A 16,389-nucleotide genomic window follows, 5' to 3' on the forward strand; every position below is an offset into this window, starting at 1 on the left:
TGCGACTTAGACTACCACTCTACTCGACCTGCATGCATAATCACATATAATACGCGTCAAACCCCAGACTTGCCTCTCTACGCGACCTCGTAGATCGCTCCTCTCCACCCCATCGCGGCGCCCTCCCTCCCACTCCCCTCGTCATGGACGCCGTCGATTACTCGGAGCACTACGAGGTCACGACAGCCGACGAGACGCCGTCGTTGCTCTCCGTCATCATCGACACGAACCCACGCGCCTGGGCCGTCCTCGACGACGGCTCCCTCCCCCTCTCCCTCACCGCCGCCGTCGCCAACCTACTCCTCTTCATCAACGCCCACCTCGCCTTTAGCGGCGCTAACCAGGTGGCCGTCATCGCCGCCCACGTCAACCGCGCCGTGTGGCTGTACCCATCCTCCCACTCTCCGAAACCTATACAAGACAACACCAGCGCCGATGGCGACGTCGCCATGGCTGATGCGCCCGCCGCCGCCACGACACCGTCCTCGGCAAACAAATACCCGCAGTTTGCCCAGATCGAGGCCACGGTGCTCGGCTCGCTCAAGAAACTCATGGCCGAGACGACGGAGCGGGACCTTGACAGCACGACGACGCAGCTGTCTGGCGCGCTGACGCTCGCGCTCTGCCACACCAACAAGGCCTCGCGGGCCCTCGGCGCCTCCGACACCGCCATCCACGAAGCCGCGCAGACGAGCGGCACGACGCCGCCCTCGCCGATGAAGGGCCGCATCCTTGTCCTCTCCGTCTCCGACTCGGAATCCTCGCAGTACATCCCGACCATGAACGCCGTCTTCGCCGCCGCCCACGGCCGCGTCGCCATTGATGCCCTCGCCCTCGCCGGCGACGCCACGTTTCTTCAGCAGGCCTGCTTCAACACGGGCGGCGTCTTCCTCCGCGCTGCCAACCCCCAGGGCCTGCTCGCCTACCTCATGTTTGGCCTCGTCGCCGACACCGAGGCCCGCGAGGCTCTCGTCGCTCCCACGCACGACACCGTCGACTTTCGCGCCGCCTGCTTCTGCCACGGCAACGTCGTCGACACCGGCTTCGTCTGCTCCATCTGCCTCTCCATCTTTTGCGAGCTGCCCGACAATGCTGAGTGCTTCACCTGCGGCACGAAACTGGCCCTCGGGAGCTACGGCGCTAAGCCCGCCGTGATTCCGCGGAAGAAGAAGAAGAAGAAGAAGATCATCAACGGCAGCGGGCGGGAGGAGACGATGAGTGCCACTGGAACGCCGCTGAGATGAGTCTCCGCAACAAGGACGCATTGTATGATACTTACAAGGGCCAACAGCCCAACCAAAACACGACACCAGAGAGGTACACAACAGTACTCTGGGTCACTGTGTATAGAATAGAAAAGACACCAGGCGATTTGAATCTTATACAATTTTTATTGTTTTTCTATCTGTTCATGAGGTGCAGTTTCTAGGGTTTGCGAGTATGAGGTGCTCCGAGGTGCCTACTTTGTGGAAATCTTGCGAGAGCCTTGGGCAATCTTACTGCCCTCCGGCAGGCGAGACATGACGCAGGTTGGGGTAGGATCTTTGCCGCCCATGGATGCAAGGGCAAACGAGTCCGTGTTATGCGCGAATTGAAGATAGTACCCTGCCCGTGTCTTCTTCACGGCCATGATGCCAATGGCGCCGGCTGATGGCCCATTGCAGACGCCGGGATGGCCCATGAAATCATTGGCAATAAATGACTCCATTATGGCGCTTTCATCGTAGTCATGTATGTCGGTACCGGCGGGGCCTTTGCGGGTGCTGTTGTACAACCGTTCTGCACAACGCTGCGAAGCCATTGTCGTCGCCATGTGCTCGCCTGTGCCACTGGTGACAGCAGCCACAGATACCGCATCCTCGTCGTCAGGCTGACATGGCACAACAGCAGTCCCGACCCCAACCAAGGCAGCAGGGCCAAGCCGCCCACGATGCTTCATTCCAATGCCTCCAGATGAAGAGCCAGCCGCAATTAGTCCCTCCTCGTCAATAGCTATAGCCCCAATCGTGTCGGTTACGTAGTCTCCGCCATGTTCGGAGACACATTGTTGCTTATTCAACGTATCCTCGCTGTCATAGTTGCCATCCAGTAGTCGCTTTTGTGCCTTCCGACGCCTTCTTGGCTGCTGCCATGGTGCGTCGTCGTTGGCAGAGCTGATTCCAGTAAGATTGGACCCTTTTGGACGGACGCCAAAATCGTCGTTTTCGCCATCATTGACATGGCCTTGGGTTGGTTTTAGCAAGCCGCTATGCTTGTTGCTTGGGTTGATTCCATGCTGCGGGGTTTTCCAAGACGGGTTCTTGGTATGATTCCAGGCATTCGGTGTGATGCCCAATGTTGTCAGCTCAGCTTGCTGGGCATCATCTATGCCTGGGGGCGGCAAGTAGGGCGAGTTAGGCTGGCCTTCATTCCATGTTCCTGACATTATGGCAGCGGCATGGTCTCGCGGAAACGACATATTTGGCTTTATGGGAAGAGTGTCGTACTGGCATGGCGCACAGTGCATAGCTGCTGTATTCTTTTGCGCGCTGCTAGCCTCCTTTGCTTTGGCTTCGGCTCTGACTAAATCGTCCTGCCAGCGCAAGAAGCGATCCCTAGAGTTTTTGGAGACCAGATAGTCATTCGCAAAAGTGGCCATGCCGTGCTCTTCTGCGAAAAGTTTAGCGCCTTCTCCGACAAGGGCATTGGGCGGGACTCGTCTGAGGCTCAGCGGTCGCTTGCTCCCGTCGAAGATGAGTTTGGCGAGAGAAATGGGATTTCGAATGTCTATCAGTGTGAGTTGAAGGCTGCAAGGCTGTAGCACAGGATGGACTTACTCGGAACGGCACCACATGCGCCACTGCGGCCCAGGTGATCAACAATGGTTGCATCACATTCAACCGTTCCGTCAATGGAGAGGTTGGATCCGTAGCCCGCGTTGGTGATTTCTTTGTCTTCTAGGACGCGCAGCGAGGCTTCGACGGCTTCGGTAGCACTGGCGCCAGCTTTGAGAAATCGCATTCCCATCTCGGCCGCCCTATGACGGATTTGTTAAAAATCGGTGGTGGGTGCGTGTGGCCGCGGCTAGACTTACGCAACACAGGCTCGGAGGTGGACATCCTCATTTTGGTGGCTGTGGAAGCCGGCGCCGGCATGGAGGAAGATGGCGGGGATGCATCGTTTTCGTTGCTTTTGTCCCAGAACACGATCCAAGGCCCCGTCTATGTGGCAGATTTCAGGCTGCGTCGACAAGCGCACTTGCTGCCGACAGCCAGCCATGTCCGGCTAGGCTAGCGATTGACGAGTTCCATGCACATAGGCGGAGCAGGTAATGATGCTGGGTAACAAATGCTTTGATTTAGGTTTCGGTGGTGATGGTATTTGGATATGTTGCAGCAGTCCGTATGCGATGGCGGATGCTAACAATCAGGGCGTGTTGGAGATGAGAGAAGGAAGTGTTGCAGCGCTGAACTCGGCACCGCTACTGACAAGCACGTGTTGAAGGCAGTATGGGAAGGAGCACGCTATTCGTATCGAGAACCGGTGGCGAGGAATGTTTGCGGGGTCGAACTGGGTTTTGATGTCGTTAGAGATGCCTGCTGATGATGCTTATGTAGGTAGGAAACAAGTCTTGCCGGGTTCGGACTATTATGAGCTGGACTCAACACAGTGAGTGAGTGGGGTGGACATGACGAGCGGCAACGGTGATGATGGAGATATTACCAGCAACGAGGAAATTGCACGATTTCTATTCGTGTATCTTGATGAAAATTTATTCTTTTATCAATCTGCCTTTATTAGTCACGTCTATTCCAAGGATTGGGGAGACGATAACGCGGCGTGCTCCGCCAGCTGCTAGAACCAACACCACCATGTTACCTTGAAAAGCGCATTTCGCTGATAAAGTAGTCGATGTACTAAATCTTGCACATGCCATCCATTTATTTCCTGTGTATCTCGATAGCATGTATAAACACCACTTCCCACCAACGGTGATACACGTGATGGGTGGGGTCGTGATGACAGCCCACCAACTCCTCTGAAAGCTACGCAAGCTCCGTCTCCTCAGCCATCCAGTTCACCCCACATTGCGTCGCTCTCGCAACACCACGTCTACTCGACTCCCGGCGCCAATTCTCTCGCTATAGACCTCGCCGCACACGGCTCTCACTCACCATGGCGAACCACACTCCTGCCGTTGTCATGGACAAGTGCGTCGATTGCCCCGCCCCATCGTCTTCCCCCAACCTTCATGGCTAACGAATAGCAACGCAACAGCGGCACGGGCTTTTCCAAGCTTGGTAATCCGGCTCCCCGGTTCGACGCGCGCTATCCGCTTTTGATGCTAATATGATGCTTCTCAGGTTTTGCGGGCAATGACTCCCCGTCCTTTGTCTTCCCAACTGCCATTGCAACCAAAGGCCCCGGTGCTGGAGGCGGCGGCTCCGGCTCTGGACGTCCCGCCGTCGGCAACAAGCCCTCCTTCCTCACTGGAGGCGCTGGACCTGCCAGCAACCATTTGAGCTCCAAGCGCGGCACCGAAGACCTCGACTTTTTCATTGGCGATGAGGCAATTAGCGCTGCTGCCGGTCCTGGTAAGCCACATTGGACGCGCAACCTGAGCAACAGCTAATCCTTCAGGGTACGGTCTCCATTACCCTATTCGCCATGGACAGATTGAGAACTGGGTATGATTCGCAAACTCATAAGCGCAAACTATGCTCTAATACCAGCAGGACCACATGGAACGCTTCTGGTCCAACTCCATCTTCAAATATCTGCGCGTCGAGCCCGAGGACCACTACTTCCTCCTCACCGAGCCCGTCAGTCTATGCAGCCTGCGATTAGCGAATTGCACTAACGCCTAGCAGCCTCTGAATCCTCCCGAAAACCGAGAAAATACCGCCGAAATCTTCTTCGAGTCGTTCAACTGCGCTGGCATGTACATTGCCGTCCAGGCCGTCCTCGCCCTTGCCGCATCGTGGACGTCGTCCAAGGTGACAGACCGATCGCTCACTGGCACGGTCATCGACTCTGGTGATGGTGTCACTCATGTAATCCCCGTCGCCGAAGGATACGTCATCGGCTCATCGATCAAGTCGATTCCCATTGCCGGCCGAGACATTACTTATTTCGTGCAGTCGCTGCTGCGAGACCGCGGTGAGGCCGATTCGTCTCTCAAGACTGCTCAGGAGATCAAGGAGTCGCACTGCTACGTCTGTCCTGATATTGTCAAGGAGTTTGCCAAGTACGACCGCGATCGTAGTCGCTTCTTGAAGCACACTGTGTCACTTCCCGGTGGTCGCCAAGTCAGCGTCGATGTCGGTTATGAGCGCTTCTTGGCCCCGGAAATTTTCTTCAACCCCGAAATTTACAGCTCCGACTTCCTCACTCCTCTCCCCGTTGTTGTCGATGGCGTCATTCAGCAGTCGCCCATTGACGTGCGCCGTGGTCTGTACAAGAACATTGTCTTGTCTGGTGGTAGCACATTGTATAAGGACTTTGGAAGACGTTTACAAAGAGACATCAAGCTTCTCGTGGACGATCGCATTCGTGCCAGCGAGCTCCGTAGCGGTGGTGCTCGCAGTGGTGGTCTCGAAGTACAGGTCATTTCCCACAAGCGTCAACGCCACGGTCCCTGGTTTGGAGGCAGTCTGCTTGGTCAAACGCCAGAGTTCCGCTCATACTGCCACACCAAGGCCGAAGTAAGGATTCCTGTACGATATTTCCGGACAATACTAACGCAACATAGTACCAAGAATACGGACCCGGCATTGTGCGCAGATTCCAGCTTCTCGGTGGCCCTGGTGGCTCTTAGATGCACATTAAAGTCTTTTTTCGGCCAACATGTGCTTAATCATATGCCAGTGACAGGATTATGCTAGACTTTCGGTTTGTCGAGGAGAGGTGAAAAAGGTGACGTTGCGGCGGCAAGGTCGTAAATGATGACGTGGCCACGGTCTTTAAAGATGTCAATTACCAATTCAAAATCAATTCTCTACACCCGTCAACCGAGCAGCACTGTATCGCAGTGCGGCGCAGAAACTGATCATTTTGGGAGAATTCCCGCTCAGGGTAGTAAAAGCGCTAAATTCATGATTGATACTAATAAATCAGACTTATAAAATAAAAATGCTGGGCACTATAACAACCGCAATCAACCAACACGGCCTTGCCGCTTACACCACTACGCCGTCAACATCAACCCGCTTCGCCATGCTCCCAACTCGACTTTTTATCACAAATTGTACATTTGCCGCATGCATCCCACTAGCGGCTCATGTCCAGCACATAACGGCCAGTAATCTTGCCGGCCCGCATCAGGTCATACACGGTCGGCAGCTCGCTCAGGCCGACCGTCTTGAACGGCACCTTGATGAGGCCCAGGCGGAAAAACTCAATGGCCTCGGCCGAGTCGAGGCGGTTGCCGACGTAGCTGCCGCGGATCTGGATCATGCGGAGCACGGTGTCGAAGACGGGCGCCTTGAAGTGCGCGTCGGCCGGCAGCCCGATGCAGACGACGACGCCACGCGAGCGCACATACTGTGTCGCCTGCTGAAACGGCTTCTCCTCCACGGCGACGAGCAAGGCGGCGTGCGCGCCGAGGCCGCCCGGGGTCAGGGCCTTGACGTCGGCGACGAGGTCCTTGGACGTCATAAAGTCGACAAAGTCGCACCCGTAGCTCTGGACGAGCGCCTGCTTGTCGGCGCCGGTGTCGACGCCGATGACGCGCAGGCCCATGGCGCGGGCGTACTGGCACGCGAGCGAGCCGAGGCCGCCGCCGGCGCCAGCGACGACGACGGACTGGCCGGCCTTGGCGCCCGACTCCTTGAGGCCCTTGTAGACGGTGATGCCGGCGCACAGGATGGGGGCGACAGCCTCGAGGTCGCACTCTTTCGGGATGCGCGCGACGTGCGCGGCCTTGGCGATGCAGTACTGCTGAAAGGTGCCGTCGACCGTGTACCCGGACAGGGTCGGGTTGTTGCTGCAGAGCGGCTCGTCGGCGGCCTGGCAGTAGGTGCAGGCGAGACAGGAGCCGTTGAGCCACTTGACGCCGACGTGGTCGCCGAGGGCGAGGTCGGGCGGCACGAGGGCGCCGCGGGCGACGACGACGCCCGCGCCCTCGTGTCCGCCGACGAGCGGCATCTTGGTCGGGATCGGCCAGTCGCCCATCATGGCGTGCAGGTCCGTGTGGCACACGCCGCTGTACTTGATCTGCACCAGCACCTCGTCCGGTCCGGGCTGCGCGACGGGGATTTTCTTATACACGAGAGCTGCAGATGAGAGGTTAGTGTGGGTGCGGATGGGTGAGATGAGGGGAGTACGCACGTCCACCGATGGCCTCGACGACTTGGGCCATTTGCTCAGTTGGGACTTGAGCCATGTTGACGCTGGTGTGTGGGGTAAGTGTCAGTGGGTGCTTGGGGTAACTTGAATGGAAGCTTGTGAGATTCAGAAGTTGTAACGAGGTTGCGCAATGTGATGCAAGGTATGGTTTCCAGACAGACGGGATTCCAGCGCAGCAGTTATATAAGGGGGGAAGAAAGACTGAGGAGGACCCGTATCCGGATCGATGGCTATTTGGTGGGCATTCCTTCCGGTAGAGGGGAAGCAAGGCCTCCCAACGCTTTGCAGTCTGCAGGTTCCAAACAAGAAGATTCCCGAAACGCCCATATATCCGGGATGGACCGTGTGCGTGGCGGCTTCGAAGCAACCGGATCCGTTTAACGCAAGCAGCGGGTGGTGGATATGGAGACGGCACCAACAAAGGGCCACACGCCAGAAAATATGGGATGATCCGCAATGTACGACAAAAGCCAAAGATGGCAAGCCACGCTAGTTGGAAGCGTGTTGCTCACCGTAGGTGCGGTGATGGGGTTTCCGAGACTTCGGTTGACCGGGACACGGCCTTGTACGGAATACGTGATGAAGAAGAATAGAGGAATGGCATGACTTTGAAGCACCACAATTGAGTCACTGCACGCGAAAACTGGTTTCTCACTAGTCAGTCCACGGAGCACGAAAAAAACAAGTCACCAATCGGACGCCGCGGGGGGGGGGGGGGTCGAGTTTGTCGGCGCTGCTTCGCTCCCACCGTCACTCGTCGGAACGGGAGCACCGGGGCGGGGTCCCGCAAAGATGGTGTGTACTATGGCATGCAAAACAGCTGTTCAACAAGCCGGAAAAAAGAAAAATTGGAGAAGTGTGTGGTGCAGACAAGAAAAGATTATCATGATGGTGCATAAATCAGCTGTTTTTTCGGCGCGTTGTTCTCGCTCAGCCGATCAACGCCATAGTGCGGGGGAAATTGTATCGCATAGAGCACTACCTCGATAAGAGAGCTTATCTTATCCACAGTATAGATAAGCAATAACCTTAAGTATCCTAAGATATAGTATTATCTTATAACTTAAATTATATAGCCTAAGGCTAAAAAATAGAATATATAAATTAACTAGTTATCCTTTATAGTTTTATTTAATATAAGATTAATTTTCTTTATTATTTTTATTTTTTATTATTTTTTTATAAATTATATTAACTATATTATTATTTTATATAATTATATTAATATTTTATAGTTATAAGCTTATAAGGTTTTTAATTATATAAGGTATTTATTATAACTTAAAACTTTTTATAATATTTATATTATATAGATTTTTTCTTTTATTATTATTTTATTTATTATTATTATTATTATTATTATTATTATTATTATTATTATTATTATTATATAATATTTTATTATTTTATTATTTTATTATATTATTTTATATTAAAACTATAATCTTATTTAGATTTAAATAATATAACTTAGAAAGTTAGTTTAATTAGATTTAAGCTTTTTAATTCTTTATAATAAATATATAGATAATTATTAATCTTATAAAGAAAAATAATATTAAAAATATATTAAACCTTTTTAATATACTTATAGAGATTAAAATATATAAGGTAGAACTTTATAAAATTATAAAGCTTAAAAAACCTATTAAAATAAACTTTAAAATACTTAATATATTTAAAACCTTATTTAATTAAAAGTAATAAAAATATAAGATTACTTTATAAGTATATAAAGAAAATAAAACTAAACTAAATAAGGTTTATAAACTTATTATATTATTTATTAATCTTTATTTAATAATTAAAATATATAATAAGCTTAAGAAAAAATACTTAAAAGGGTATACTATTTACTAATTAGTTAAGAGGCTTAAGTTAATTATTACTCTAAATATAATATATATAGAGGTTAAGGTAGACTATATTTATAAGAGTATATTATAAAATATATATTAAAAGAATATTAATATTAAAAAATAGCTTAAGAATTAGAAAATAGTATATAATTATATAAATATATTTAATATATTATTAATTAATAATTATTTTATAATTAATAATTTTATTAAAGTTATTAAAATAAAACTATATTTAAAATAGGCTTTATTATAGTTATATAAAAATAAGGTTTATATTACTTAAAATAAAGAACTAAAAATAACTTTATTAAAATATAAAACCTCCCTCTATATAAATAATAAACTATAATCTTTAAAATTAGCTTTTATATATAATATACCTTATAATAATAAAAAGTATAAAAAGAATAAGGTAAAGGACTTTATATATCCTTATAATACTAAAAAGAGGTATTAATAAAAGCCTAAAGAATATTATATATTTTAATTTATTATAATAGGTAATAAGAAAGTATATATTATAAAGCTTCTAACTACCTAGTAGATCTTTAATATTAAAAGCTACTTTAGTATTAAATATAATATATATATAAAAGTAAAATATATATAGTATAAAGATAATAGGAGTTTTATTAATAATAAAAGAAAGAGTAATAAATTTATATATATATTATTTAAGCTTAAACTTTTAAAAGATTATAAAGATAAATATAGTTTTCTTAAAAAACTAACTTATATTATTAATATAGCTTTTATAGACTTAGGTAAATACTATTTATATAAATCTATACTCCTTAATAATTATAATAGTATATATATTATTAATAATATAATACTTTTTAATCTAGAATTAATTTAAGTCTTAGATAATAGATTTTCTATAAATATTAGTAAATAGATCCTTTAGCTAGATAGTATTAAAACCTATATAATAATAAATATATTAAATATTAAGAATAAATTTAAATTCTTAATATTAAATAATATATATATAATACTAGAAATACTAGTTAATATTATATTAAAAATACTAGTTTACTTTACTAGTATATAGCTATATAGTTTTAATTATACCTTATATAAAAGAGATATAGTAAAAAGTAAAGTAATTTAATAGTTAACTTACTTTAATAACCTTATATTTTTTAAATATATTCTTTTTTAATAATTATTAATATATTTAGAAGATAATATAATTATAATATTATTAAAATAAAAGAAAAGATAAAGCTATAAATACTTTATTTAACTACTACTAGTATTATAAGCTAATAAATACTTATAATATCTTTACTTAAGGTATTTAAGGCTATAAGCTTTAAGTATAATTAATAAGAGTATATTAAATATAAAGATTATTAAAATTAAGTATATTAACTATAAAAGCTATATATTAACCTATATAGGCTAAGTTATTTTATAATAACCTAGCTATAACCTTATTTAAAAACTATTTAATAGGATTAGTTAAGATTTTTAAGATTATCTTATAAGTTATAATAGTAAATTCTAATTACTTACTATTAAAAATAAGTATATAAGGTATATCTATTATTAGCTATTACCTTTAAAAGTATAAAAACCCCTATTTTATACTATTTAAGCCTTTTATATATAGGTAAAAACCTAATATAGACTAGATATATATATAATATAGTAAGATAATAAGCCTTTAATAATTTAATATAATTCTATTTATACTAAGTACTAGCTTTAAGTATAAGAAAAAGGAATTACCTTAAAGATACTATTATTATATATAAAAAAGCTAAATAATAGTATTAAGTATATAGAATAAAAGATAACTATATACTCTATTAAGATATTATATAATACTAACCTTTTAAAGAACTTATAGCCTAAAAGTTATATAACTATTATAATATTAATATATATTAGTCTATTATAAAAGTATAATTAGAAGATATTATATAAGATACTTATTAAATAGCTATAAAAGAATTCCTAAAAGTATATATATAAACCTATATTTATATTAAATATTTAGCCTAAGTAGAGAGTTTTATAAGCCTATAAATACTATATATATATACTATTAAGAAAAAAGAAGTAAAGATTTAATAGAAAAGACTTTAAAATTAGCCTTAAAGGCTATATTAAATATTTAGTTAACTATATTATAACTAATATTTATAAAGTATAAATTCCTTAACTAGAGTATATTATTATTATAAAGAATATATATTTTAATAAAAAGCTATTTTACTAGCTATAAATAGAAAGTACTAATATACTTCTTATTATTAAAGTAAATAGCCTTTATTAAGAACTATTTTAAAATAAAGAAGATAAGCTAAGGCTTTATCTTAAGATAACTATATTACTATACCTAAGTAAAAGAAAGCTAAGTAATATTATATTAAAAGTATTAAAAAGCCTTATAATAAAAGTATTAAAGCTTAATATAGTTTAAAGTATAAGGTTAATAACTCTTAAAGGCCTTTAAAGAGAAATATTAGAAGTTATAGTAAATAATAATATCTTATTAGTTAACCTTAAAGTAATATATAAATTAGCTTAAGAATTACTAAGTCTTAAGTTAATTCTATTTTTAAAAAAGAAAATTAATTATATTAATAAAGTAGTTATTTTAAAAGATAATAAATTCTAACTTACTTTAAAAAAGCTACTATTTATTAATATAAATAGCCTTAACCTAGAAGAAAGTATTAAAAATATTTTATAATAAAGTATTAAAAGTATATTTATATTTAAACCTAATCTAATTATTTCTATTAAAAAGCTAGTTATTAAGAAAGATAGATAAAGCCCTTATAAAGAAAGAAAAAAGTAAGTAAGATATATAAAAGGCTAGAATATAGCTATTCTCCTAGAACCCTAAGAAGATATAATTATTAGAGTTAAAGTACTTTATAACCTATATAAAAAAGATTAAAGTTTATTATAGTTTTTTATAATATTAATAAATATATTCTAAATAAATAAAATAGCTTAATTATAATTATATTATTATTATAATAATTTTTTATTAGTATTAAAAGATAATTAAATAATAAGGAATTATCTACTTTAATAGCTTTAAAAAGCTATTAAATAAAGTAAATTTAAATAAGTAGAAAAAAAGGAAACCTTTAAGATTATAATTAAAACTAATAATATAAAAATATTACCTCTTTACTAGGTTTATATATATAAATTTAATTAATAAGGTTATTTATTATAATATAAGGTATAAATTATTATAAAAGGTAATTTATAAGTAGTTAAAGAATATAATATAATATATATAGTTATACTTATAGTAAAAGCCTTCTAAATAATAATAGCTATAGCTACCTATCTTAACCTTAAGGTATATTAATTTAATATAAAGAATACTTTCTTTAATATAACTAAATCTAATAATATCTTAAAAGTCTATATATAATTACTTAATAAATAGATAACCCTTCTTAAAAAAGCCTTATATAGCCTAAGGGATTTACCTTATTTATAGCTTAAGGAATTTATTAATACCTTTATAAAGTATAATTTATTATAATATAAAAAGAAGCCTTATTTATACTATTCTAAAGATAAGAAGATATTTTTAGTATTTTTTATTAATAATATCCTTCTTTTTTATAATAAAAGGTATAAAAAGTAAGCTTTATTCTTTATAATAAAGATAAAATAAATATATAATATATATAATTAAAGAAATCTTAAGTAGTTCTTTAGTATTTATATTATATATAATAAAAGATAAAAGCTATTATTCTTTAGTTATAAATAATATATTAAAAAGATAGCTAAGAAATATAAACTTACTTATAATTAACCTAGAAAGTAGTATATACTATTATTATCTAGAAAGCTTATTTAATATACTAGTATTATAAATAAAGTAGATATTTACTACTTTTAAGAGTTAATAGGGTTAATATTATATATATTAATTATAGTCTAATTAAATATTATATATATAGTATCCTTTTTTACCTACTTCTATATAAACCTATTAAGAGATTATATTCTAGTTATAAAGTATTATATATATTATTTATATACTATAAAGACTTTAGTCTTTATTTATAGTCTAAATAAAGAAGTAGTTATTTTATAAATTATTAGTAATATATTATATACTAATAACCTTATTACTAAGAAGTTATCTTAAGATTAAATAATCTTCTTATATAGTAATTCTATATTTTAAAAAGTTATAAAATAAAATACTATTATACTATTTATAATAAAGGCTAAATTATTAGGTATATTTAGTTTAATAAAAGAGGCTTTTATAATATACTATCTTTTTATAATAATAAGAAGATAGGTAGCTTTCCTATATAAGATAATATATAATAATATTTAAATAATATATATTATTATTAATAATAAAAGTATATATTAACTAAGTTATAATATATTAATATTAATAATATATAGTTAAAATAAGAATATAAATATAAGTATTTTATATTTACCTTTATTCTAAGTAGAGTAATACTTATAGATAGTCTTACTAAAGCTCTTCTTTACTAAGCTTTTTTAGAGTTTAAATATCTTATTAATCTAAAAAAGCTTTTAAATATAATTAAAAAGAGTAATATAATTATTCTAATATAAGATATAAAGTATAATATAGGTAAGAAGGTATTATTTAATCTTTAACCTTTTAAAGAACCTAGGGATAAGTAATATTCTATTTAATTATTATAATATATATATTAATTTTAAATAGCTTTATTATATAATTTTATTAATAAATACCTTAAGGTAATATAAAACCTAGGTCTTTTACTTAAAGAGAGTTTCTTTATTTAATATTATATTAGTAATAATAGTATTAAATATACTATCTTTTTCTTTTAATATTTTAAAAATAGTATATAATACTATATAATATAAGACCTTATCTTAAAAAAGAGAGTAAAGTATTAATAAATATTACTAAAAGGTAATAAAAGTAAATAATAAATAACTTATAAACTTAAGGCTATCTTTATATATTATTATTAAATACTAAATAAAAGGAATTATTATAGTTAAGTATAGTTTATATTTATAATTATAATAAGTATAATCTTTATACTTTTATAAATATACTATTTTCTTAATTAATATAAAGTTATAATATATACTATTTTCTTTATTAAAAAGTATAAATTAAGTATATTTTAAATAAAGGTTTACTTAGTAAAACTTAAGATTAACTTTTATTAACTACTTTATAAAGATTTAAAACTAAGAAAGTATTAGTTAGCTTTAGTTAACTTAAATTAAAAAGTAAATATTTATAATATATATTAATAAAAGTATTAATTATAATTAAGTTATATAACTTATAAGAATTATCTTAATAAGAATAGTAAAAGTATTATAATAAGGATAGTATAGTATAATAAGTACCTTTTTTTTCTTCTTCTTTTCTTTCTTTTTCTTTTTATCTTTATCTTTTTTATCTTTATTTTTAATCTTAACCTCTTTCTTAACTAACTTAATTATATTAATACCTTTATTATTATTATTATTATTATTATTATTAATATTTTTATTATTAACCTCTTTAATAAAGGTAAATATATATATTATTAATAGTAAAATTAAGCTTATAAAAGTTTAAGGCTTTAGCTTATTAGTTAAAGTAACTATAGCTATATTAATCTAATAATAATTATATTAAGAAAGATATATAATATTATTATAAGCCTATACTTTTTTATATAAGTTAATATATAACTTATATATTTTTATAAAAGGCTTTTCTTATTTAGTAAAAAGTATAGAGGCTTTTAAGGAGGGCTTTTTAATATTTACCTCTTTAAAGGACTTTTCTTAGGTATTTAAGAATATAATTACCTCTTTAAAAGACTTTTTATTAATAATAATAAAGATAAAAGCCTTAATAATAGTAAAGAAAGGGGAGTTAATAGCTATAAAACTAGTATATAAAGAAACTATTATTAAAAATTTAATATAATTAATAATAATAATAAAAAAAAAATTAGAAAATAATAAAGAATTATTATTACTTTTAATAAATAAAAAAGTAAGTAACTAAAAAAAAGTAAATAGATAATAAAGAATATAAAAATAATATATAATAAAAAGTAGTTTTTTATATTTAAAAAATACTAGCTTATTTATTAGTTAAAATAAAAAGTATTCTAAATTACTTATTAAAAAAAATAGTAATTCTATTATTTATCTATTTTTATATTAAATTATTACTTATATTATAAAATATATATTTAAATAATATATTAATATACTTTTTATAGAAAATAAAAAAAAATATAAATATACTATTTTATTTTCTTTATAAAATACCTTTTTATATAAATAGTTACTTTTTATTATACTTTTTATATATAATTATTTTTTTTATTTTATATTAATTTATATTTAATAATTAAAAAGTATATTATATAAAGTATTATTTTAATAAAAAAGTTTATTTTATTTATATTAATAATAAGTATAGATAAATAATAACCTTAAGTATTTTAAAATATAATATTATTTTATAATTTAAATTATATAACTTAAAGCTAAGAAATAAGATATATAAATTAATTAGTTATCTTTTATAGCTTTATTTAATATAAGGCTAATTTTCCTTATTATCTTTACTTTCTATTATTTCTCTATAAGCTATATTAGCTATACTACTATCTTATATAACTATATTGATACTCTATAAATTGTGGCCTGTCTTGCGTACTTTGACGAGCCCGACCACGCGAAAATCCACGCCAACGGTAGAAAAACTCAAAATCAAGGGGATTGAATATGGACTAGAGGCAAAGACACTAGCTTTAGAAAACTACCGACCTTTTTAGATATTGGTACGCCGTTGCCGCTCGCGTGAATAGAGCACCACGAGGGACAATCCTATCATATATTTACTATATACGCTAGCAAAAGTGGTAGGCACCTATATAAATACTAGTGCTCTATCTTACCCTAAGTCTTATATATCCCCCTAGCTCTATAGAAGAGTAGGGTTTCTAAGTAGCTAGCTTCTATAAAGGTAAAAATAAGTTCTATTAGTTCTACTTCTACCTTTATTTTTAAGGAGTAGCCTATAGCTAATAATATTATAGGGAGTTAAACCTAGGACCTATAGATAAAGAAGAAGTAATTTAGTATAAAGTAAAGTAGGCCTATAACTATTATATATTTACTATATATACTAGTAAAAGTAGTAGGCACCTATATAAATATTAGTACT

The 16,389-nt window shown here is 36.4% G+C and overlaps 4 protein-coding genes across 4 annotated transcripts; 2 read left to right on the plus strand and 2 right to left on the minus strand.

Annotated features, from left to right (window-relative positions):
* Window positions 1-143: 143 nt before the first annotated feature.
* Window positions 144-1,244, plus strand: CCM_02481 (transcription factor TFIIH subunit Tfb4; the record flags this gene model as incomplete). The annotated part of the gene is made up of 1 exon (XM_006667633.1): window positions 144-1,244. One exon carries the CDS (start codon window positions 144-146, stop codon window positions 1,242-1,244), a length of 1,101 nt encoding a protein of 366 aa, XP_006667696.1.
* Window positions 1,245-1,459: 215 nt separating this feature from the next.
* CCM_02482 (asparaginase family protein) lies at window positions 1,460-3,258 on the minus strand (the record flags this gene model as incomplete). Its single annotated transcript, XM_006667634.1, has 3 exons — window positions 1,460-2,766; window positions 2,817-3,016; window positions 3,074-3,258. 3 exons carry the CDS (start codon window positions 3,256-3,258, stop codon window positions 1,460-1,462), a joined length of 1,692 nt encoding a protein of 563 aa, XP_006667697.1.
* Window positions 3,259-4,155: 897 nt separating this feature from the next.
* CCM_02483 (actin-like protein 3) lies at window positions 4,156-5,797 on the plus strand (the record flags this gene model as incomplete). The annotated part of the gene is made up of 7 exons (XM_006667635.1): window positions 4,156-4,194; window positions 4,247-4,280; window positions 4,344-4,574; window positions 4,621-4,667; window positions 4,716-4,802; window positions 4,851-5,684; window positions 5,732-5,797. 7 exons carry the CDS (start codon window positions 4,156-4,158, stop codon window positions 5,795-5,797), a joined length of 1,338 nt encoding a protein of 445 aa, XP_006667698.1.
* A 452-nt stretch (window positions 5,798-6,249) lies between these two features.
* On the minus strand, window positions 6,250-7,363 carry CCM_02484 (alcohol dehydrogenase 1; the record flags this gene model as incomplete). Its single annotated transcript, XM_006667636.1, has 2 exons — window positions 6,250-7,253; window positions 7,309-7,363. The coding sequence occupies 2 exons, from the start codon at window positions 7,361-7,363 to the stop codon at window positions 6,250-6,252; spliced, it is 1,059 nt and encodes a 352-aa protein (XP_006667699.1).
* Window positions 7,364-16,389: the final 9,026 nt, after the last annotated feature.

Source organism: Cordyceps militaris (genome assembly GCF_000225605.1).
Source record: "Cordyceps militaris CM01 unplaced genomic scaffold CCM_S00002, whole genome shotgun sequence".
Lineage (NCBI taxonomy): Eukaryota > Fungi > Ascomycota > Sordariomycetes > Hypocreales > Cordycipitaceae > Cordyceps > Cordyceps militaris.